The sequence below is a fragment of the Penicillium verrucosum genome (assembly GCF_028828655.1).
Source record: "Penicillium verrucosum strain IBT 35672 chromosome Unknown utg000004l_segment0_segment0, whole genome shotgun sequence".
NCBI classification, from domain to species: Eukaryota; Fungi; Ascomycota; class Eurotiomycetes; order Eurotiales; family Aspergillaceae; genus Penicillium; species Penicillium verrucosum.
Genome location: NW_026643213.1, coordinates 2,473,048 through 2,496,006, shown reverse-complemented (window position 1 = coordinate 2,496,006; position 22,959 = coordinate 2,473,048). Strand labels below are relative to the sequence as shown.

Here is a 22,959-nt window from a genome sequence, read left to right as displayed (position 1 = left end):
GACATATTAAACATTCCAAGGTTATGAAGCTACCTCAATATCCCAATCTACTCTATTTAAACACTACCTAGGTAACACTGACACCCTAGTAAGCTGCTGAGAACCCCGTATACTAGCCGGTTTCTCCAAGTCATTCTGCTCCACAGCCCCCAAATAAACCTATGGGGGCTCTAACTATGCCCCATTGGGTATGTATTCGTATCGATAGAACATGAACTGAGTTCAGTAAATTACTTACACCCTAAAAATATATCGTAATCACTGCATTGTTTACAATATTACGATACCAATTTCTTTTTTATGTAACTAATTATTGGTTATAAATACGAGTATACGATTAGTCATTCCGTACGATCCGAACTGAAATTTACTAAGCTGCCAGGACCGGAGTGAGTCTTAAAGCGGCAGGAGATATACAAAGCCCCACCAGAGGGAATCTCCTGCCTCCACGGATACAAGTCAGGTACCTCATGAGGCTGAAGAATTACATGTATGTTGTATACATAATAGTTATATAAGATATAAGATATATATATATATATATATATATATAACTAGCTTACAGGTACAATTCTATTACTATTACTATTAAAAATATAAGAGTGCCTAGTTAGATACTATTAACACACCATTAATAACTCTTATTCAATCCCGTTTGGCCGTTTGACCTGGCGGGGGGTGGGGGGGGGGGCTACTTTTTTTTCCCTTAAACCACTTTGAACTCCTCTTTTCAATTTCCCCCTCTTTCTTGACATTCGACTTGAACTATCACAGGGGAAGATTGAACAATTTCCTAACCGAAATTACAATGAACAGACCACCACAGGGTGGTCAGCAACGCTTAGGTGCAACATGGTATCCAGGGGGGCAAGATGACTTCTACATGCCAGAGGTCATATCCCCGTCTCCTCAGAGGTATGGATTTCGGATTCACATCTATTCTGCGATTTGAGATCCCTGCGGTCTCTGCGATTTTTGCGATCTCTGCAAAATCTGCAAATGCCGAAAATACGAGTACTAATTCATCCTAGAGTGATGCCAGAAGTACCCGAGAATATGCAGGACAATATCGCTGAGATGGAATACCGCGCTGACCCCCGCCGCGGGCAACAACAACAACCGCAACAACCGCAATACCAACGCGCCCACACTTATCCCGAGCGCACCTCCTCCGCCGTGCAAGGTCAACCTCAACACACTCAAGTTCACGATCCCAGTTCCTACGCGCAATCCGCGACCTATGACAGCATGGATCACCCCAACTTTTCACCATTCCCGGTCTTGCGGAACCCACCACCTAATGTCCCACCCACCGATGAACAGAGAGAAGCGAACCTAGAGCGTGCGCGAATGGCCGTGCTATCGACTACAGACCCGGAGATGCAACTCGCATGGGCCTTGGATGCCCTCGCCTTTGTCGAGGTCGCCGCGCAGAACGATGTCCGCCTCTGTCTGACCCAGCCACCACGCCCGCAGACCCCGCAGGTGGAGCGACAGCTACGAGTCGACGCGATGAACATCGTCGGCTTTCTTGCCGAGCAGCGCCACCCCAAAGCGGAATTCATCAAGGGCATGTGGCTCGAGTTTGGCAAATTTGGCTGCCCTGTCGATCGCAAGGAGGCATTCCGATCATACTCCCGAGCCGCTGAGAAGGGATACGCGCGTGCCGAATACCGGATCGGAATGCAGTTTGAGAGCTCGGGGGAGCCAGAGAAGGCGATCAAACATTACAAGCGGGGTGTTGGGCGAGCCGATTCTGCCTCGTACTATGTGGGTTATCAGATAGATCATGCAGGACAGTGGAGACACTAACATACTTGCAGCGCCTGGGAATGATGATTCTTTTGGGTCAGCATGGACAACTGCAGGATTTCAACACTGGGTTGGAATACATCCGCCTCGCAGCGCAGTCATGCGACCAGAACGCACCTCAAGGTGCATACGTGAGTTCTATGTGAAATTTACCTTGGAAAATTTATTCTAATGGAGAAAAGGTATACGGCATGCTCTTGGCTCGAGAACTCCCTCAAGTGAGCGTCCCGGAAAGCTTCCTACCCCTTGATCTGAACCTAGCACGTGTCAATATCGAAAAGGCGGCATACCACGGGTTCGCCAAGGCTCAGGTTAAGATGGGTGCGGCATATGAACTCTGTCAACTGAGTTGTGATTTCAACCCCGCGCTGTCTCTGCACTATAATGCACTGGCTGCCCGCCAGGGCGAGCCCGAAGCCGAGATGGCGATCAGCAAATGGTTCCTGTGTGGACATGAGGGAATATTTGAGAAGAACGACGAGCTGGCATTTACATATGCCCAGCGCGCGGCCCAGAGTGGTCTTCCGACAGCTGAATTCGCTCTGGGTTACTTCTATGAGGTCGGTATCTATGTGCCGGTGGATATCAAAGAAGCCCGCTCTTGGTACGCCAAGGCCGCTGCCAGCGGCAACAAGGATGCATCTGGTCGGATTGAAAGTATCTCGCGATCAAAGACTCTGTCCAGAAAGGACCATGAGAAGATCGCGATCTCACGCATCAAGTCGACGCGATACACCGCTCATCAGCGAGGTAATTCCCTGGAATCAACCCCAGAGAATATCCAAATGCCAGATCCCTCAAGAATGAGCTTGTCTGACGGCCCACCATCTGGGGCTCCTTACCCGGATCGTCCTCACTCTACTCGTCCCCGGCCTCAACAAGGTTATCAGCTGTCAGACACTCGCCCGAGCTCTGCTTTCGGCGTCAACCCCAACCTTCGATCCAATGCACCCTCGGGATATAGTGGCCCACCTCCCCCGGGCCAGGGGCCCAAATCTCGCACTCCGTCCTATGGGCCTGGTGGACCTGTCGGACCTGGCGCACCCATGAACTACCGCCAGCCTGGCGGCCCTGGAACCCCTCTCAGCGCTCCTGCTGGGCCTACAAGCCCGCAGGCTGGTAACATGATTGGTCCTGGCGGGGCTCCTCGTCTCGATATCGGCTATTCTGCACCAATGCCTCCTCCAGGTGGTCGACGCCCACCACCTCGACTTGACTCGGTTCCGGATCGCAAGCCTATGAGACCTCCTGTTTCTGGTCACCCTCCTGTTTCTAGCCACTCCGGAGTGTCCTCACCCAGTGTGACATCTCCTCGTCCGCCTGGTTCGCCCTCGTTTCCTCCGCGTATGGAGTCTCGGCAACAGTCTCACGGTTCGGGTGCCTCCACGCCTCAGCCGGCACCCTCAGTTGCGCCTTCCGTGGCGTCATCGACTTCATCCGCGCCCCAGCAGAAACCCGCCAAGCCGCCAAGTAAGGGACCCAAGACCTTTGAAGAGATGGGCGTTCCTAGCGCGAATAAAGATAGTGATTGCGTATGTAAACCCTACTTTTTGGCCATTGAAACTCGAACCAAAGCTGACTTTTGCAGATTGTGATGTGATACCCCGGGGCTTTGTTCCCTTTTTATCCTAGCATGTTTGGCTGTCTCCGTTCAACTTGCACTCTTCTCTACTTTCTCTAATCTCGGGGTTTCAAAAAGTTTTTCGCCGTCCGGGAGGCGAATGGTCTCAATGGGGTCTCCTTGTTTCCATATAACTGCATTTGCACCCATTTCATTTTTGTTTTTTCCCTGGACATATTGTTATTCGGGTTGTAAGTTTGAGCATGAATTAGATATCAGGAGTAGTTGTGTGAATTTATTGATTTTCATTCTTGAAACCTCCAAACTCTTCCTATTCTTCCTATATTGTAGCGTCACTTTGCACGTGAGGTCCACGAGTGTGAACTTCATCTACTTGGACCAACTCAGTGCAACTCAGTGCAACTCAGTGCAACATCTTCCCAATCTTTAACACCATGGCTCCGCGTAAGCCCAAGAGTGACGTTTCTGCTGGAGATGATGGTTAGATTATTCTCTGGATCATAATCATCGACCCTGACCTGCTAACCGTGGCCCTCGCAAAGATGCTTCAATGATCCGGGAATACCTTCGTGAGTATCCAGGCAGAATCTGGATCTTGACATATGGTTAATGACTTACTCGACGAGATTGCAGGTCAGCAAAAGTATGTTGGCTCTGATGAGAACTGTTTACTCGGAGGTGGTGGCTGACATTGCCTGGCACAGTCGTCCATATTCAGTTCGATCCCTCATCAGGACAGCACAAGAAACAAACCGCTAAGCAAGCATTGTTTAGGCCATTGATGTTTCTGCCAATCTTCACAACAAAGTGACCAAAAGTAAGACTGATCCTGTGAGCCTTGTCTATGCTTTCCTAATATATGGGTGACTAGCGCAAGCCGCCAAGCTTCTCCGGGGTTTGCATGAGAAGAAAGAGATCGAAGGGAGAGTTTCTGGTAAGTTGGGTATACTTGAAAGATAGAGACATACTAAATCAAATAACGTATAGGCAAACAGATGGTCTACCATGCTCTACAAGATCCCTCGGATATCACAACCCCGGAGGTAGCCGCGGCTCTTAAGCTTGACATTGAAAACCTCGAGAGTGAGATTTCAACTCTGAAGGCAAACGAAAAGAAGGTCCGAGCAGAGTTAGCCGCCCTGCATGCAAAGCCCCGGATATCTGATCTCCGGCAGGATATCAGCCGTCTTGAGAGCGAGAAATCGACGATCCAGTCTCGCCTGGCAAGTCGTCACGAGGGTGACCCTGTTCAGATATCACCAGAAGAAAGAGAAAAACTTGAAAAAGAATGGAAATACTGGCAACGACATGCCAACGTGCGCCGTCGGATCTGTCGCGATCTCTGGGGACAATGCTCCGAGGTACTTCCGGATGACATGACTGCGGCGGAGTTGTGGGTGAGTTTCTGAGAATGACGAGTGACGAGTTGACATAGCCCGAAGGGTCTCCAGTCATCAATTGCTCTGGAATTCTGACCAATGTTTATCAGGAATCTTTGGGGCTTGAAGGAACGCTCCAATAAGAAGATCTTGTGGAGTGGTGATCTTTCAACCTCGTCCCCACTCGTCACATCATTTGACATCTACGGAGTACGAGAGATACAGAGGGGATTCTCCAGGCTTTTAAGGCTGTGTATTCTATTTCCGATGAACATCTGATTCGCTGGTATGCACGAGCAGTTCGAGTATGGAATGGAGGCAACGAGAGAGGAGGCGAACCGTAATATGGGGGGACATTATCATGTCAGTGGTGAGATTGTATAAGATAGTGTGGGTGGTTATATGTTATGTTATATTTATTTTTTATAATTACATTTATACTCTTCTACTCTTCTACTCTACACCTTTGTTGTTCTCTCTGTTGGTGAATCATCGCAATATCTCTCTCTCTCTCTCTCTCTCTCGCTTCCCCACCGCCCCGAGAGCCTATCTCTCTTTCCCCTCTCCAATCTCCAACCCCTCCCACTTCTCCATGCAGGTGTCTACTCGTCCTCCGTCATCTCATAGAACCAGTCATTCAGAGATGAGAGGTCGTGCACCTCTTCCGGTTGCATCTGGGGCACCCCAGAATCCTCAGAATCCCCAGAATCCCCAAAATGGACATTCTCGCAATCCATCGGCACTTGACGTTGCCCGCAGTCCGCCAAATCAAAGCAATAAGAGTAAGTCTTGATTTTCCCCATTTATGTATTCATATCCCATTATTATACACCTCCCAGAAATACGAGCTAATCTTTTGCCATCGTCTATCCAGACACTAAACATGTTCCGTGCAAATTCTTTCGTCAGGGTGCCTGTCAGGCAGGCCCCGCTTGTCCTTTTTTACACTCCACCGATGCCGGAATTGATTACGCTCCTTGCAAATATTTTGCAAAGGTATGAGATTGACATTGTTTCGAAGTTCTCCCTTCGGTACACGTTTTCCGAGGCCTTCGGAAGTTAACGGGGGCAATGGATTTTAGGGAAACTGCAAGTTCGGCGCAAAATGCGCACTGGCGCATATCCTACCAGATGGACGAAGAGTCAACCGGCCGACTGGAAACATGGGAATGGGAAGCGGCCACCTCAATCTGGGCGGCCGAGTGAATCCGCAGACCTATGTCAATCAGGACTCCGCCTTGACCAACTCGGTGCTCTCCCAACAGCGCATGAACGGTCACGAGCAGCCTCGATATGCCCCGCAGCTGGCCCCGCAAGAGGAATATGGATCCCTGCATGGGCAGCAACAGCCATCCTATGATGGAATCCCCACAATCGATACGGGTCTGGCCTCCGATGCCGGCTCTAAGTATGGATCTCCCGCAGAAGATGTCCGATATCCCATGTCGCCTAATAATAACCACTTGAGCGCTCTCGATGCGGGTCTCCCGGCTTCATTCGACAGCCAAGGTATCTCTCATGCTGCCCGTTATGGTCCGGTGGCTGCTTCCATGCCCTCGCAATTTGGATTGGAGTCGCCGCCACCCCAGAGACTGGGACAAGCAGATGTATTCCGGAACCTGCGTGACGTCGGCTATGCTACCAGCTTGCGCAAGCCTTCCTCGCACATTGGATCTTCTCCTCCTGCTCCCGAAGATACAGTCGGCACCCGGTTCATGCACTCGTCACGCCCCGTCAAGCCACGCATGCTTTCCGCTAGTGTTCCTCGTCCGATGGCCCTTGAGGACTGGGATGAGAACTTCCCTATGGAAGAGGATTACCTACCAGTCAACCTGCACGACGATGTTCTGACCCCACAGGAAAAGCTGCGCCGTCTCTCCCGCACCGACAACGACCTAAGCTCCAGCCACCGCGACGTCTCCGGCCTTGGCATGACCAGCACCAGTTTCTCTAAGACAGGTTCTCCCCTGGCGTCGAGCCCGTCGCGATTTGGCGCATTGTTTGCCAAGCAGCGCCAGCGCAAGGAAGAGGAATCTCACGGCTCTTCCTCTTTCCACCTCGGTTCTCCTCTCCGTGAATCATCACTAAACCCAATCACCAGTCCTAGCCTGGGACCCATTGGCAGTAGCCGGGCATCCCACGAAGGGACATCGTTTATCTCGAGCCCTGGACGTCAATCCTCAATGTCGATGATTTCTGAGCAGCTCGGCGGCATGGGCCTTCACCCTGGCTCTGCTCGTCAGTCGTCTGCCGGCCCTAGCGCCCGCCTTGACCGAATCATCTCCTCTCCTGTCAACACAAGCAAAATCGAGGAGGAAGAGCAGAGTGACCTGGTCTTCGACATGGAGGAAGAGGTCGGCAATAAGCGGAACAGTGTCTCGTGGAGTGAGAACAAAGAAAGCTCCTCCTAATCTGTCCTCTCTTTGTTTCAACTTTTTTTATCACGAATACATCAAGTCCAAGTCCAAGTCCAACGTTGGGACATGTTCATATTCACCAAAAACACAGGAATACGGTTATCGGAGTTCAATTGGGGCATACATCAAGAGACAAAAACAAAAGAAGGGTCCAAGACAATACATCCTTTTCTTCTCTTCAAAGTGAGATATGTCTGGTTCAGCAAAAAAAAAAAAAAAAAACAAAAGGCGACACAAAGGAAAAGCTTCACATTCCCTCTCTCTCATAGACTGGCACTCAGCATCATCTGCCTTGTTTTATTCCTCCGCTTGGAGTCGTATCTAGACCAGTCATATGTGTTTCTCCTGGACTTTCAGAGGATTCCTCTGGGCCATTTACTGTATTAATTTCTGCCTTTTTCTCTGTTTTTATTCTCCATTTTCTGGATATCGCACTGTGTCTGGATTGACACATCTTGACTCTTTTTTTTCTTCTTTTCAGATCTGCTTTTCATGATTTCACGACTGCGATCTCTGGTGTTTTCCTTGGTGCTTTGTCTTCTTCTCCCTTGTTCTTTGTCCCCTATTGTCGGAATATGTGGTCTTGATCACCAGGACTGCAGGCATGTACAAACTGGAGATGTGCAAATAAACAATTTCTTGATACTTTTATAATAATTCAGTAGATAAATCATCCAGTAATTGAGAGACTGTGTTAAGGACCGAAATTAAATAAACCATTTCATGTTCTACCTAATAATACACCCTAAACTAAATTGACGCCTCAAGGATTACACCTTTTAAACCGAATCATGAAACCCCAGTATGTTCGTTCACCTTTCTTATAACTAAGCCTCATCCAGGTACAACGCAGTACCTTTCAAATTGACCAAATCATCCGTCGTAGTCTGAGCCTGAATCTGTTGTGTTTGTTGCATAGCCTGGTGATCCGCTACAGCACCACACTCCCGCGTTCCATCAATATCCATAGCATCATCATCCCGAGCACGATGAAGATATCCATAGAGCTGATTCGTACCCGTAATGACATGTTGCACTAACGTCTCAACCGCCCTACCAGTAAGTGCGTCGGCACGGCCCATAAGCTCAGTCTCCACCTCAGCACGCCGGCGCTTCGCAGCTTCGTCACGTTCCGTCTGCTCATCGGCCAGCTTGCGTTTCCGCTCCTCGACCTTCTTCTGATGTTCCTCCTTGGTAGCAAGGTATTTGAGGGAATGGCCGAGTTTGTGCTTTGAGGGCGGGATGAAGTCCACCGGCGGTGCAGAGAAGAAGAGCACGCGGCCATGGTCATCGCAGTGGAACTGGTGGCGGATGTCTTCTGGGATGGCGGCGTTGGCTGTGTCGTTCAGATGGAAGACTTCCACGGGCCGCGGTGCGTTCGGGTTGTACACGGCTGGTGGGGCTTGCATGCGGTTTTGGGGATAGCCGGTATAGGGGGTTTGTTGGGCTGCTGAGTATGGCTGGGCTGCTGGTGAGGGCTGGTATGCGCCTGCTGGTGTTTGCGGGGCAGCGGCAAGGTTGCTTGCGCGGCGTTGGAGGGACGCCGTAAAGGCTTGAGATGGGGTCATTTGGTGGAAGCCTGGTGGCCGGATGGGGGCGGGAGTAGTGTGTATGACGATTGGGGGCGTTGCTGGAGTACGAACGCCTGGGTCGATGATCGTTCTGGGAAGTGGTTGACGGGGTGCTACGGACTGGGGTAAAGAGGGAGGAGGCGGGGATGGGGTTGGCTCGGGTGGTGGAGATTCCTAATGTTGTCAGCTTTCGATGATCTTTTCTCATGTGAAATGAAGACTTACATTCTCATCTCGTGGACGGCGGTGAACAGCGCCAGCAACAGGGGGTGCATTGTCGGTTCCCCAGGTCGGTCGAGGAAGGTCATCGGTCTCCTTGGAATCCTCTTTCAGAAGATGCTTGATCGGACTAGGAACCTTCTTGATCTTGCGAGGCACATCAAAGAGATCCATCTCATAGTCTTTCTCTCGCACTTCATCTGGCAGACAGCTGGCCCATGTCTTGATCTTGTTCAACTTGTGTTTCTCCTCATTGTACCGAGCCTCGCACACGTAGATCTCCTTATCCGGTGCGAGATCTCTTGGGCGACCACGGCTGTAGCGGGTGAAGAACATAACAAAGCAGCGATCCACTATCTCGTCAATCCGGTGGTCTCGGTATTGCCCAGTCTTCACAACTTCGTTAGGGTAGAAGTGCTTCTCGAAGTGATGTACTGTCTGCTCAGGGCGGTAATACCAACATGCGTTGATCCATTTCTCCCCATCGGAGTCCTGCCAGGTTCGGTAGATCTGTGCAACGATGGGCTTGCTCACATCGTTTTGGTTTTGGATATGAACCCAGTCGCCAACCTTCCACAGTTCGCCGCGGTGGAGAATACCATCAGGGAGTGGGAAGCGTCCGTCTTCCATCAAGAACTCACTATCGGGCTTCTTCTTTTCTTGCTCGGCCAACTTTCGTGACTCGGTTTGCAGATCAACCGCATCCTTGAAGATCTGACTGTCCGACTGGTTGTAAGCTTTGGCGTTTTCGAACATCAGATCAAGATCGCGCATGAAATGGTCGACGGAGTTATACTTCTTGCGCTTGGACTTGCGCTTGATGATGTCGATGGCGATGGGTTCCTTAATCTCCATGTAGTAGTCCGGATAAGCGGCTTTGTCGGGGAGGCGTTCAAAGTGGGTGATCTTCAGGTGGCCACCGGCGCCTTTGAACTTCCGAATTCCCTTTAGAATTGTCTTGATGCGGATTTCCATAGGTGTATCCACGCGGGGAGGACGGCCTCTTTTCTTGCGAAGGTCGGGTTCGTGCTTTTGAGTCAATCCACGCTTGAAGCCGGGCTTGGGACCGGGCTTCTTCCTTCGTCGGCCCTCATCCTCAGAGTCGTCATCCTCATCTTCTTCTTCTTCCTCCTCTTCCTCATCGTCGTCAGGAAGCGGATCGGCCTCTGGGATCTCTCCAAGATCAGGTAGCTCTGCCTCCTCAGCGGGGATTAGACCTTGGGCGGCCAGCTTTCTGAACTCGGCGGCGAAAACTTCCTGGAAATTGTCAGTTGAATGCAGAGGGTGGCCGAGTTTACTCAAACATACTTTGACAACCAGCGCATCTTCGTAGGCCTGTGATCTAGGTCTATTATATGTTTGCGCATTGTGCGGGATCTAGATCGTTAGCTAGTTGCCAAACCTGGAGGGGCGCAACCACTTACCAAGGCGCAATCGCGAACAAATTCGGAAAAGTGCTTGTATTCCCTTTTGTTGATGCGCGCTTTCAAAATACTCAGGGCCATCGGCTCCTTGATGATATCGTAATAGTCGGGAACATAGCGTTTGTTGACACTGCGATGGAACAATCGCGACGGGTCGTGGCCACTGCGCAAGATAACCATTAGCCAGCGATCATTGTATATCTCAGGGTTCAAGCATACTCTTCTTCTCGGTAGTCATAAATTGCCATGACCACATCCATCATCATTTTCCATGTTTCGCGGTTGATCGCACCGTCATTCTCGATGGAGTTGACGGGTTGTTCACGCGGGGGTTGCGATAGCTCTTTCTCGGACTCCATGTCGTTAGCGACAAGCGCGTTTCCACGCGGTAAACTTTGACAGCCTTTGAGATCAAAGAGATCGAAGCAGGTAAGACAGAATTCAGGTAAGACAGTAGGGAAGCCCTGGAGAGGTCGGAGAATGTTTTACGAGCGCGTGAAGGTATTGCTGACTCAGCAGACTATTTAACGTTACGTACGGTAATTTGTGAAATGTAAGACTGTAAGAAATGTAAGAAATGTAAGAAATGTATGAAATGTATGAAATGTATGAAATGTATGAAATGTATGAAATGTATGAAATGTATGAAATGTATGAAATGTATGAAATGTATGAAATGTATGAAATGTATGAAATGTATGAAATGTATGAAATGTATGAAATGTATGAAATGTATGAAATGTATGAAATGTCATGACACTGGTCTCAAACATTTGAATTCATTTGGACATCTGGACGTATCTTCATGAGAGAGTACCATGTCATTTCTATTTGCTCTCTCCTGTGAGTGTCTGTGCTACCTATTGTGGCTAGAGATTGAAGTTGTCACTCAGGCCTAATGTACTTTCAATATACATAGCTCTTCAGCTATGGTTGCTATGATTGGCTTGGTACTTGGGTAGTCTCACCCTGTTTGCAGCTGTGTTTGCGACTTCAATGTTTTGCATCTGAAGGAATAGAGAACTGGCTCATATATACCAGTGTTAATTCTTTTCAGGGCTTAAGTTAAGGGAAGTCTTATACTATTTGGCTTGCATTGCAGCCTCAGGTATACCAAGCTATACCCCACACGGCAAGTCGTCATATCTTCCTGACTGTGGAACTTCCCAGTTCCCAAGTTCTTAAGATCCTCCACCTCGCAGTTCCCTTTGCTTCTTCAGGAATTTATCACAATGAGAATTCGAGTCCGTGGACCTTCAGGGCAGTCAACTGTTACTTTGGATGATACCGCAACCATCCAAGACCTTCAAACCCAAATTGCGGAGAAGACCGGTCTTGCTACTTTTGACGTTAAATATGGATATCCTCTCAAACCACTTGGGCTTGACAGCTTCCAACCAGACCAGAAGATCTTAGAAATTGGGATAAATCTAAACGGAGAGTCACTCATCGTCGCACAGAAAGAAGGCGCCACCCGAGGCGTGAGCGACGATGCGCCAACAGCCCCTATAGCGCCATCGCAGCCATCGCAGCCATCGCAGCCATCGATATCGCAAAGACCACAAGAGAACGCCGAAGACCCACCAGAAATCGCCTCCCCAGATCATGCCGGGACGTTCGTTCTCCGGGTGATGCCCGATGACAACTCGTGCCTTTTCCGAGCAGTGGGCGCTGCCGTCATGGGCGATATGGACACGATGGTTGAGCTACGATCGATTATTGCAGGAACTATTCAATCAAATCCGACGGAATATACAGCGGCGATTTTGGGCAAAAAGCCGGACGAATACTGTACTTGGATCCAGAACGAGGACTCGTGGGGTGGCGCCATCGAGCTCAAGATTCTCAGCGAATACTTCAATATCGAGATATGCTCCATCGATGTACAGACTCTGAACATGTTCCAATTTAATGAGGGAGCACCGACGCGGTGTATTGTGGTGTACTCGGGGATTCACTACGATGTCCTGGCGCTATCCCCCTCTCGCCCGCCTTATACTCGTGCCAACCCACTGCCACATGGAGATACCAAGATCTTCGAGGCTGTGGATCCGGTTGTTCTGCAAAAGGCCAAAGAATTGTGCCGGGTGTTGCAAGGCAAGCACTACTACACAGACACTTCTGGGTTTACTGTTCGCTGTAACATCTGCGGAGGCACATTCACTGGAGAGAAGGGTGCTACGAAGCATGCCGCGGAGACCGGGCATTACGATTTCGGAGAGGCGAGCTAGTATTACATATATAGGATAGATGAGCATACTGCGGGGTAGTTTATAGTCATATGAAGGCTGCTTCATTGTCATGAATAAAGTGGTATGCAGTGTATGGCATAAAATCGATCTCACATATCGTACAAATAGTCTTGGATCTCATAGCATGGCAACCTCATCTGCATCATCTTCCTCTTCTTCTTCTCCCGATTCTGCGCTTTCTTCTGGGTTACCTCCCCACTCCACGTCATGGTGCACAGGATCCGTGAAGAATTCATGCTGCAGGGCATCCGCGGCACTGAGGCGCTTAGATGGGTCTAGTTCCATTAGTCCAGACAAGAGGCGTGTTGCTTGCTGCTCGCTTTCCGTCAAATCTTCCACACAGCTGGACCATTTCACCAGCTTCTCCCAGCTGTAGCCTTTCTCGCCGATAGTTGGGATATTTGTTTCAAAAATCTGTCCATGCATGGCCGCGGCGGTCTTCATACGTTTGGTGCCGAAGATGCTTGACATTTCGATCATCGCATCGATATCGTCGGCAGAGTTGAAGAAGGGGAACCGACGTCCCAGCAGAGTTAGAAGGATGACACCCACTGACCACATGTCGATCTTTGTGGTTTGTGATGTGCATTTAAAGAGAACTTCCGGCGCTCGGAAGCCTCGAGTTCCAGCGCGGTTTGCTCGTCGTGATGGCCGGGAATCATTCTTGGGGTAGCCGGCTGAAAATCCCGTGGATGGGGGTTTTTGGAGTAGTAACTTGAAAGGATACGGCTTCGCCGGACATAACTTTGGTGTGTACATAGACATGGGCTGGTGTATTCTGAACCTTGGCGCTGTTGGGATAGTCAGTAAGTGCATCGACATATGGCAGCTACAAATCATACCTCTGCAAGCCCAAAGTCAACCAAGACACCTTCTTTCAGGTCTGGATTGTAGAGAAAGTTGCTAAAAGACATTAGTATAATTCAGATCACCGATAATGACACACTTACGTTGGCTTGATATCTCGGTGAAGAATTTCGTGTTCATGTACCGAGTTCAAGGCGGTCATGAGGGATCGTAGATAATGGCGCATGTCTGCAACCATGAATGTGCGGTATTGAATGCGAAAGTCGGTATGGGGGAAATAGGGCAACACAGCTACCACTTGATCCTGGTATCGGAAAGCAGTGATCAGCGGGCAGACAGACCCGCATCCTCGGAGATCGTGCAACAGTTCCAGCTCGTTCTGGATTCGCAGCGGGCTACTCGTGACATAAATCTTCTTCAATGCGACGAATTTTGTTTTTTTCCGCCCGGTTGGCTCGCCTTCAACTCGCCGTCGTTTGGATGGAGGTGCCGCATAGTTGTTTTGGGCTGATGCTGAGACATCCCAGTCGTTTTGGTGTGCATCATAATGAAGGTCCTCTGCCTTGTAGACCGTGGAGAATGTACCTATTAAGCCTGTTAATAAAGAGGCCTACTAATAACGGCTGAACCAGTCATACCTTCTCCGATTCTATTCACTAGACGAAACCGATCCGAGATTCCTGGGAATGTGTCCTCGAGCTTTCTCATATCCCCTCTGACGGATTCGTCTACCTCTTCCTCATAATCACTCTCCTGGTGCGCGTCGCTTTGTGAAACTGGTTCGTCATCATGTGCCAGCGAGTATTTGTGCTCTTGGAAGGAGTTGCTGCGCTTTAGCTCAAATACGCCGGGGGCAGCGCGGAGACCCGACATGGTGGCACGGAAGACAATAATGAGTCTATGAGTTGGATCTATTGTGTAATGAAGTGGAAAAACAAAGTCATAAGATCGTGTCGCGTGTAAGTCAAGGTCAAGGTCAAGGTCAAGTTCTTTGAATGTTTATCGCAATTGCCAAACACAACAATTACCATGCGGTGACAAATATGACAATACAACTGCCGGGCAAATCAATCAATACATGGCGGTGAAAGACCAACCCTGGAGGGGTCTGCATGACTTAAGCGGTAAATTAACCTTTGACCGCCTGATTACCTAAGTTAAACCAAAAAGGGCAAAAGCCAAACAAATGGAGCTTATCAACAAATCGGCTTTCCTCCCCGCTTTCACCTCTTTTTTCTCTCTTTAACCAACAATGGAGGATAGAATTCAATTCAACATAAATGAATCGCTCAAGTATTACTTGAGTGATCCCGCTTCGATCCCGACCCCTGATGCGGACCCGGAACTGTTGGATTGCGAATCGGATCCTGATCAACTTTCGCCAGCGCTGATTGACAGTATCTTGAACCCGATCGTGGATGCCGTGGCGGAGAACCCTGAAGGACTAACACGAGCATCATTGTTTGACTCGCTACAATTTTTACTAAAGTGCGCACCGGTCCCTTCCCAACTTGCCCATGGAGGCTGGCGCCCGCCTGGACTCGAATCTGACGAACCTTTTCACTCTTGCAGATACGCGACCCTTCTTCCTGCAAAGTACCTGAGCAAACTTTTGGATTTGGTTGTCTCAGGCCTGTCTGTTGAGGCGGATATCATCCATGGCGATCTTGAATCCGACGAGCAGGATGCCATTCAACACCACAAACAGCTTCTGGAGATGTACGGGTTCCTTCTTCAGTGGGCCTTGTCTGCCGTAGAGGTTAAGGCCGCAGAGAAGCCCACTGAAGCAGCACCCGTGCGACGAGGAGGACCCAAATCGAAGAAATCAGCGAATAATGGCCAGTGGGATTGGACGCCCCAGATCCAAATATCCATGGAGACCATGTGCAAGGTGATGAAGCTCAAGCTAGGACGTATTTTTTTGACTACTTCCGATCGCGACACTTTTATTACCCTATTCACGCGCACAATATACCTGGTCCTCGAGAGTGAGCAGCGGGTGAAGAGCATGGCCATTCGCATGCATGCTTTCAAGGTTCTTTGTATCGCAGTGAAACATCATGGCCAAGCCTTTGGTAGGTGCCCTGATTTGTATCATGGTTGAGCGATAGCTGACTTGTAGCATAGGAGCTCAAACTTCGATTGTGCAGAGCTTGACTTACTTTGAGCATCTCTCCGAGCCTATGGCCGAATTCCTCCATATTCTGGCAGAACAATACGACTATCCACAGCTTTCCGATGAGATCCTGAAGTGAGATTTATATCAGCAAACTGGTCGGATAGTTGCTAACTTTACATGCAGGGAGCTTGGAAACAAGGAGTTTAATTCTAATGATACGAGAGGTCCCAAGTCTGTATCGACGTTCATTATCAAGCTGTCCGAGCTTGCTCCCAGATTGATCATTAAGCAAATGACTCTTCTCGCCAAACAGCTAGATAGCGACGTACGTGACACTTGCAGTTTTCCCAAAGCTCTACTAACAAGTGCAGGCATATACTCTCCGCTGTGCAGTGATTGAGGTCTGCGGAAACCTCATTTCCGATCTCAGCCGACAGGAGGAACGCAGTGATAATTATAAGACGCAGATCAACGCCTTTTTCGACGTACTGGAAGAAAGATTCCTTGATATTAACCCTTACTGCCGCTGTCGCGCGATCCAGGTATTCATGCGAATCTGCGATTTGGAGCAGAAGTTCCCGAAGAGGCGACAGGCTGCAGCGGAACTTGCAGCTAGAAGCTTGGAGGATAAGAGCAGCAATGTGCGACGAAACGCGATCAAACTCCTGTCCAAGCTTGTTTCTACACACCCTTTCAGTGTTATGCATGGTGGGCTCCTCTCATACAAGGAGTGGACAGATAGACTGGACACGGTTGACGCCGAGTTGAATGCCCTACGTCCTCCTGAGACGCCCGGCTTTGAGGGGGGCGACATGACCCAGGTTGACCCCGAATTGTTGGATGACGCCACACAGATCCCAGATGAATCTCCATCGAAAGCGCCCCGGATGAGTGATGAAGAGAAGGCAGCTGCTGTGCAGAAAGCCGCAGAACAGGCGGCCACCTCTGAATTGATGACACGCCTCCAACTGACGAGGAAGTATTACAACGAGGCCATCCGGTTCATTGAAGTGCTTCACTCTGGATCCACCATCGTCACACAGTTGCTTTCATCCCGGAACAAGAGTGAGGTTATTGAAGCGATGGATTTCTTTGTTGTTCTCGATGCATACAAAATCGAGACTGCCCGCGATGGGATTCGCCGTATGCTGCGCCTTATTTGGACCAAAGGCAACAGCGACGAAGGAAAGGGCGTCCAGACACATCTGATTGATTGTTACAAGGGCCTCTTCTTCGATGCACCAGGCTCTTTCACACCCAACGATGCCGCGAACTACATCGCCCGCAACATGATCAGTTTGACGTTTGGTGCAACTCCTGCAGAACTGACCTGCCTCGAGCAGTTGCTCAGCACGATGATGAAGGCTGGAAATGTATCCGAGGCAGTCATCGCCAAGCTATGGCAAGTTTACAGTATCCAAAAGAAGGAAATCTCACGGACTCAACGCAGGGGCTCAATCATTGTCCTCGGAATGCTTGCCCTGGCAGATCCAGAGGTTGTGGTGAAGGAGATTGAGGCTATGCTGCGAATCGGTCTGGGTGGCTTTGGAAGGGCTGACCTTGTGCTCGCTAAGTACACCTGTATTGCGTTGCGACGCATGATCCCCGGACGTCAAGCCAAATCAAAAGAGGTTGTTGGCATTCCCAAACTTGCCAGCGACCACTCTGTTTTGGTCAAGCTGGTGGCTATGCTTGAGATCGAGACAGCCAGTAAGGAATGGTATGGAGTAGCAGAGCACGCGCTCAACGCCATCTACACTTTGTCCAAGCACCCCGACGTTCTTTGCTCTGACATCCTCCGGCGAAAGACGAGATTCGTCTTTGCGCCACACCTTCAACAACGCCCACCTTCCTCCCATGCCTCTATCAGCGGAGAAGAGGAGCAACAGCGACCTGGGACTGCATCCACTGACGGCCAGGAACCTAAGCCCAAGCCAGCATCTGCTGCACTCTCGCAGCTGCTGTACGTTGTTGGCCACGTTGCAATCAAACAGATCGTCCATCTGGAGCTGTGTGAGCTCGACTTCAAACGCCGCAAAGTCGAACAAGAGAAAAACAAAGCCGCCACTGCTCCTCAGAAGGAAGACAACGCCGAAGAAGACGAACTTGATCTCATTGGCGGAACGACAGAAGACGACTTCCAGGATGCCATGGCCCATATCCGAGAACGTGAGCTACTCTATGGAGAGAACTCGCTCTTGGCCAAATTTGGCCCGCTAGTGGTGGAGATTTTGGCCAACAACAACTCCTACCCGGATCGTGACCTGCAGGCCTCTGCGACCCTATGCCTTGCCAAACTCATGTGCGTGTCTGCCGAGTACTGTGAGAAGAATCTGCCACTCCTCATCACCATCATGGAGCGGTCCGAAGATCCTATCGTTCGCAGCAATGCTGTGATTGCGCTGGGTGACATGGCTGTTTGCTTCAATCACCTCATCGATGAGAACACTGATTTCCTCTACCGTCGTTTGAACGATGACGATGACTCCGTCAAGCGCACCTGTCTCATGACCCTTACCTTCCTCATCTTGGCTGGTCAGGTCAAGGTCAAGGGGCAACTGGGCGAGATGGCCAAATGTCTGGAGGATGATGACAAGAAGATCGCTGATCTGGCTCGCATGTTCTTCACAGAACTTTCAACCAAGGACAATGCTGTGTACAACCACTTTGTTGACATGTTCAGTCTGTTGAGTGCAGAGCGCAACCTGGATGAGACGTCTCTCCGCCGTATCGTCAAATTCTTGATCGGTTTCATCGAGAAGGTATGTTTTTTTTTTTCTGCTCTCTCTTGCCCCCCCTTCAACTTTCTAGTGATCAGTGCTAATGTTGGCCCAGGAAAAACACGCTCGCCAGCTTGCAGATAAGTTAGCCGCTCGACTTCCTCGCTGCGAAACCGAGCGACAGTGGAACGATGTTGCGTATGCGCTGTCTCTTCTACCGCATAAGAATGAGGAGATTACCAAGACTGTCAGTACAGGGTTCAAGGTTGTCAGTGCCGCAGGCTGAGGTTGATCTCTTGAGATGGATTATGTGTTGATGTACTTGATGATTGGAGTCTGGCGGCGTTAGTCTTTTGGGCAAGAGGTTGTAATTCTTTTTTTATGAATAGGATTAATCGTTCTATTGATCCTATGTATGATATACTATTCTGTTCAATTTCAGCTATTCACGAAACAGATTTCTAGGGAATAATGTCTAAGTATGTGAGAATAAAAGTAAAACCCCAAAAAAAGAAGAGATCAAAACAAAGAGACGCCGAGTTCTTCAATGTTTGTATTGTCGCATGCCAGATACGCCAAAGTTCTTACACTGTCAAGGGAGAACACAATTATATCTATGCGCCCTGCACTGTACTTTCTGTCAAAGCGAATTTGCCTGTGCGAATCCCCTCCAGAACCTTTTGACCTTCCTCGGTGAGTTCTGGCTTACCCAGCGGCGTCACCGCGCCAGTGAAGAACCGGGGACTCCACGCAGTTCCCTTTTCATTGCGCTCCGCAGCCCGCTGCCGTTGCCGTTCCTCAATATCCTGCTTGAGCTTGGTAGCCTGGCTGAACTGCTTCTCGACAATGGCATCCGTGACACCCGACCAGAACTTCAACGACTCGTTGGACAGCTGTTCTTCAGATGGAGGCAGGTCCTTTGTGATGGGGTGAAGCGGGGTGATGTCGATGAGCAGACGGGGCTCCTTGGTGCCCGCCGGAGTGAAGTAGATCTTGCCATGCCAAGAACCGGTAATGCGAGCCACGATATCGCTCTCCGGTACATCTTTCAGCCGAACTATCGTATCCTTGTCCGGGTTATAGCGGAAGATCACGCCCTCGAGCTTATTCTGTGACCGGCCGATCCAGCCTTCTTCCATGTACTGCAGGATCGCCTTCAGACCCGTTTTGGGGCAGGTGACATAACATGTATCCGCGACTGTGACTGAAAGCGCTCCACGCAGTATTCCTCCCAAGTGAGCGTTTGGGTGAGTTAACTGGTATTCCTCATTGTTCCTCTTCTCGATATTGACGAAGATTCCGAGGTTATGTTGGCCGGGGCTCACGCGGATACTGGTGCCGGTGAACTTGGCGCTGATCTGGTCGAATCCGCGCGCTGAGACGCCACGTTCGGGGCAGTCGATATAGAACGCTGATACTGGGGGATGGTGGGAGGTCTGTTCTGTGAGGTAGCATACTTTGACTTTCTCATCGCCGTCGGTTACGGTAGAGGAGCCATTGGAGCTGGCTTTGATGCCGGGGAGGTTTCCTTCTTCGGGGATATTGTCGCTAACATCCCAACTGCACTAAAAGGTGTTAGCAATGAATTACCATGCATGAAATGCCGAAGACACTGGTACTCACTCGGAAGAATTCACCCAGAGTTGAGTTGTATGGTTTGCACGGTTTCCCCTTGACGTATTTCTACCCGCAAAGATCAGTCAGTGGTCAGATGAAGTTAAGCAGCCGCAACATACCAGATCCTTAGTAAACCAGAACCGCAGCACCTCTAACATTCGACCTAGCTCATCATCCGACTTGCCAATGCTGTAGCTCTTGGGTCAGCACACAAGCTTCCACCAAATATGGGCACATTTGCTGACCTCGCAAACGTCTCCGGTCGATCTAAGTAATGCCAGTATTCTTGTCGCCATCCACAGTCAGCACCAACCCCGCACAGCGTAACACGAATAATGACCTACCCAGGTTTGGTCGAGGCTCCAGCAGTTGCGCTGGCAGTGAGAAACGAACCGAAGCGATATCTGCCACACCGACGAACCTAATTCCCAATCAATATTAGCGTCTGGCATCTGGGTATCTGTATTGCGCAGCGCAAACAGTGCGCGCGGGGGAGGGAGGGGAGAAGGTTGCCAAGGAAGGGTTGCCTACTTTCGAAGAATGGAGAGGAAGGTCTTCAGCTTGGAGGAATCATCTGGTGCCTTTTCAGGCACTGCGGTGGCAGACATGGTGTGTATGTTCAAGCGAGGATTTATAGAGAAGGACAAAGAGAGAGAGAGAGAGATAACTAGCTGGGGGTTCAAGTCGGATAGAAATGGTGGCAAATTGAGAGAGAGAGAGGTTGACGATGAGGGGTTTAGTATCTTCTCGGGCCAGCCTTTATACTGAAACAAGGAAACCAGAATAATATTGAGGTTTCAAGGTCCGTAAGAATCCCAGCCAAATCACAGAAACATCCAAAAAAAAAGGAAGACACAGAAGAAGCAACTCAACAACACTCGAGGCGGTGACGTTGGAACTATTTTTTGCCTGAGAGTGGGGTACCTCAGGCACACTGTATATGTTTCTTTCTTAGTTATATTTCTTTTATATTTCTTTTATATTTCTTTTATATTTCTTATATATTTATTTTTAGAATGATGCCTACATGTATATATTACCTTGCAGATATATTGAAGGGAAATGAATGCTCATATTAAAGAAAAAAAAGAAAGAGAAAGGAAAAAAAGAACATTCCAAGGTCATCCAATCAGTAGGCCACGAGGGCGGACAGTTCTTGCAACTGTTGTTTCTGCGCCAACCGTCGAAGCCACGTCCGGACCGCTGGCCCATAGTCAAACCGTCGTCCCGCTGCATACTCATCATCCGACCGATGAGATTGTTGTTCTTCACGAATGCGGGCCCGAATTTCTCGTTGTCTCATGCTTATCATCTGCTGATACTCCTGCAGTTTATCATCGGAACATGTCTGGTAATCATCATGGGTTTCCTGGGGGATCACTGCCGCATCGATATCCTCACGTGTCAGAGATAGAGTAGGGTGAGGACCAAGTATAGTTTCATCTAAGGCGAGTGTATCTGATGATGGGCACAGGGACATGGCACGCTGGTTCAGGATTTCCAAGGTTCTCACATTGACAGCCAAGTCATTAATGAGATCAGGTAGAGGATCCCGCACGAGTCCTAAAATTGAGAATTCAATTTCTTCTTCTTCGTATGCAGCCATTCGATCCAGAAGATTGGGTTTGACCAGTTCCAACCAGTCATCTTCAGAACATTCCCCTACTAGAGTTAGCAAGATCGTCCCAGCATGTTTGTTGTGGTGTGGAATGTGTACCAAGTGCTCGTGGCTGTCGCTCCAACCCATCCAACTTCCACAGCTGGCCCATCACAGGCATAAATGCAATGAAATGAAAAGTGGCATCAGACTCTTCAGCAGCCTGGCCGTTGGACCCTTTCTTCCTAGTGGTAGCTTCAGTCTTTAGCTGCAGATCTGAATTGAGAATATCCATTTTTCTAATTATGAACCGTCAGTATTTGAGTGGTAAAGATCAAATCCATACGGCATACCGTGCATATGAGTTGTGTATCCTTTTGACAAACTCAAAGTTGTTGATTGCATCCCCACGCAGAGCTGGGGTGAAAGGCATAGTGAATTCCTTGAAGGACCGTAGATTCTCTCCCAGATCAATATCCGGGATGTTGTTGACAATATTTAGTAGTGCTACGCTGGCACAAGCATTGTTGGCGGTCTATACATGTATAATTAGTAAAGAACACATTCAGCAAAAGAATAGAGGACTGACCTGGTTTGCGAACCACAACCCATCAGGGCAAGTTGCTTCTTGCTTTCCATCGTTATCTTCACGCCAGCGGAAGAGAAAGATTAAGCCATAAACAGGAGTACTGCTCACGGTTAGCTATCGAGTCCGTATATTCTTAAGAGCACAGTGAGAGGTTGCGAGCAACATACTTGAGGAGCGCCATCATTTCTTCATCAAGAGAGACGACTTCTTGGACCTTTACACCTTTGACCCCAAAATCACGTAGCATCACATTAAACAAGGCCTAATCCCCTCGGTAAGTAAAGAACGGCTAATACTATTTCTGGACACACACACATACCGGTTCTGACTCGATTTCGCAAAATCCATTCCAGCTGTCTTTTTCCAAACGGGACGCAGGCTGGCAGATATCGTCGCTGAGATCTTCTGGATCCGTCAGGCGACGCCTTTTGACTCGAGGACCCATGTTGGTTCCTTTTTCTTTTTCTTCTTTCTTTTTCTTTTGTTTTCAAAGAATAGAGGTAGGGAGTTGTAGAGTTGTAGAGTTGTAGAGCTGAAAAGCTTCAGGGATGAGATTGAAATGTGAAGCTATGATAAAAGTAGTCCTGAAATGATGATCTGCTGAAAGAAAGAGAAATAGAATCTTTTTATAGAAATAGTGTAAATAGGTAAATGATAGATGAGAAGTAGATAATATTCGTCCAAGAGAAGAAGAGTAGAGTGTGTAGGTCATCAACTGAGTTGGACCGAGCTTCTTCCGACGCGCTTCCCGCGTCTCCAACGTTTTTTTTTTGTTTCTTTCTTTCTCTACGAGAACGAATTGCCAGTTAGCTTCATATAGCTTCATACAGCTTCATTCGACTTAATTTGGTTTC

General features: G+C 49.2%; 9 protein-coding genes across 9 annotated transcripts; 5 read left to right on the top strand and 4 right to left on the bottom strand.

The window, feature by feature from the left end:
• Window positions 1-808: 808 nt before the first annotated feature.
• Window positions 809-3,412, top strand: N7516_010336 (uncharacterized protein; the record flags this gene model as incomplete). Its single annotated transcript, XM_057223055.1, has 5 exons — window positions 809-915; window positions 1,032-1,770; window positions 1,824-1,943; window positions 1,995-3,344; window positions 3,401-3,412. The coding sequence occupies 5 exons, from the start codon at window positions 809-811 to the stop codon at window positions 3,410-3,412; spliced, it is 2,328 nt and encodes a 775-aa protein (XP_057070276.1).
• A 416-nt stretch (window positions 3,413-3,828) lies between these two features.
• Window positions 3,829-4,803, top strand: N7516_010335 (uncharacterized protein; the record flags this gene model as incomplete). Its single annotated transcript, XM_057223054.1, has 3 exons — window positions 3,829-3,874; window positions 4,266-4,328; window positions 4,382-4,803. 3 exons carry the CDS (start codon window positions 3,829-3,831, stop codon window positions 4,801-4,803), a joined length of 531 nt encoding a protein of 176 aa, XP_057070275.1.
• Window positions 4,804-5,416: 613 nt separating this feature from the next.
• Window positions 5,417-7,184, top strand: N7516_010334 (putative spindle poison sensitivity protein Scp3; the record flags this gene model as incomplete). Its single annotated transcript, XM_057223053.1, has 3 exons — window positions 5,417-5,555; window positions 5,648-5,769; window positions 5,856-7,184. The coding sequence occupies 3 exons, from the start codon at window positions 5,417-5,419 to the stop codon at window positions 7,182-7,184; spliced, it is 1,590 nt and encodes a 529-aa protein (XP_057070274.1).
• Window positions 7,185-8,017: 833 nt separating this feature from the next.
• On the bottom strand, window positions 8,018-10,763 carry N7516_010333 (putative RSC complex subunit (RSC1); the record flags this gene model as incomplete). The annotated part of the gene is made up of 5 exons (XM_057223052.1): window positions 8,018-8,935; window positions 8,987-10,237; window positions 10,289-10,357; window positions 10,405-10,567; window positions 10,624-10,763. The coding sequence occupies 5 exons, from the start codon at window positions 10,761-10,763 to the stop codon at window positions 8,018-8,020; spliced, it is 2,541 nt and encodes an 846-aa protein (XP_057070273.1).
• An 873-nt stretch (window positions 10,764-11,636) lies between these two features.
• Window positions 11,637-12,635, top strand: N7516_010332 (ubiquitin-specific protease OTU1; the record flags this gene model as incomplete). The annotated part of the gene is made up of 1 exon (XM_057223051.1): window positions 11,637-12,635. The coding sequence occupies one exon, from the start codon at window positions 11,637-11,639 to the stop codon at window positions 12,633-12,635; it is 999 nt and encodes a 332-aa protein (XP_057070272.1).
• A 138-nt stretch (window positions 12,636-12,773) lies between these two features.
• N7516_010331 (serine/threonine protein kinase CDC7) lies at window positions 12,774-14,336 on the bottom strand (the record flags this gene model as incomplete). The annotated part of the gene is made up of 4 exons (XM_057223050.1): window positions 12,774-13,424; window positions 13,499-13,559; window positions 13,607-14,048; window positions 14,102-14,336. The coding sequence occupies 4 exons, from the start codon at window positions 14,334-14,336 to the stop codon at window positions 12,774-12,776; spliced, it is 1,389 nt and encodes a 462-aa protein (XP_057070271.1).
• Window positions 14,337-14,715: 379 nt separating this feature from the next.
• Window positions 14,716-18,672, top strand: N7516_010330 (condensin subunit YCS4; the record flags this gene model as incomplete). The annotated part of the gene is made up of 5 exons (XM_057223049.1): window positions 14,716-15,538; window positions 15,591-15,714; window positions 15,766-15,907; window positions 15,954-18,344; window positions 18,418-18,672. 5 exons carry the CDS (start codon window positions 14,716-14,718, stop codon window positions 18,586-18,588), a joined length of 3,651 nt encoding a protein of 1,216 aa, XP_057070270.1. The 3' UTR covers window positions 18,589-18,672.
• Window positions 18,673-18,916: 244 nt separating this feature from the next.
• N7516_010329 (putative oxysterol binding protein (Orp8)) lies at window positions 18,917-20,527 on the bottom strand (the record flags this gene model as incomplete). The annotated part of the gene is made up of 6 exons (XM_057223048.1): window positions 18,917-19,867; window positions 19,926-19,985; window positions 20,039-20,108; window positions 20,165-20,204; window positions 20,264-20,340; window positions 20,451-20,527. The coding sequence occupies 6 exons, from the start codon at window positions 20,525-20,527 to the stop codon at window positions 18,917-18,919; spliced, it is 1,275 nt and encodes a 424-aa protein (XP_057070269.1).
• A 521-nt stretch (window positions 20,528-21,048) lies between these two features.
• On the bottom strand, window positions 21,049-22,550 carry N7516_010328 (ubiquitin C-terminal hydrolase 37; the record flags this gene model as incomplete). The annotated part of the gene is made up of 6 exons (XM_057223047.1): window positions 21,049-21,581; window positions 21,637-21,815; window positions 21,870-22,051; window positions 22,106-22,205; window positions 22,273-22,367; window positions 22,425-22,550. 6 exons carry the CDS (start codon window positions 22,548-22,550, stop codon window positions 21,049-21,051), a joined length of 1,215 nt encoding a protein of 404 aa, XP_057070268.1.
• Between the last annotated feature and the right edge of the window lie 409 nt (window positions 22,551-22,959).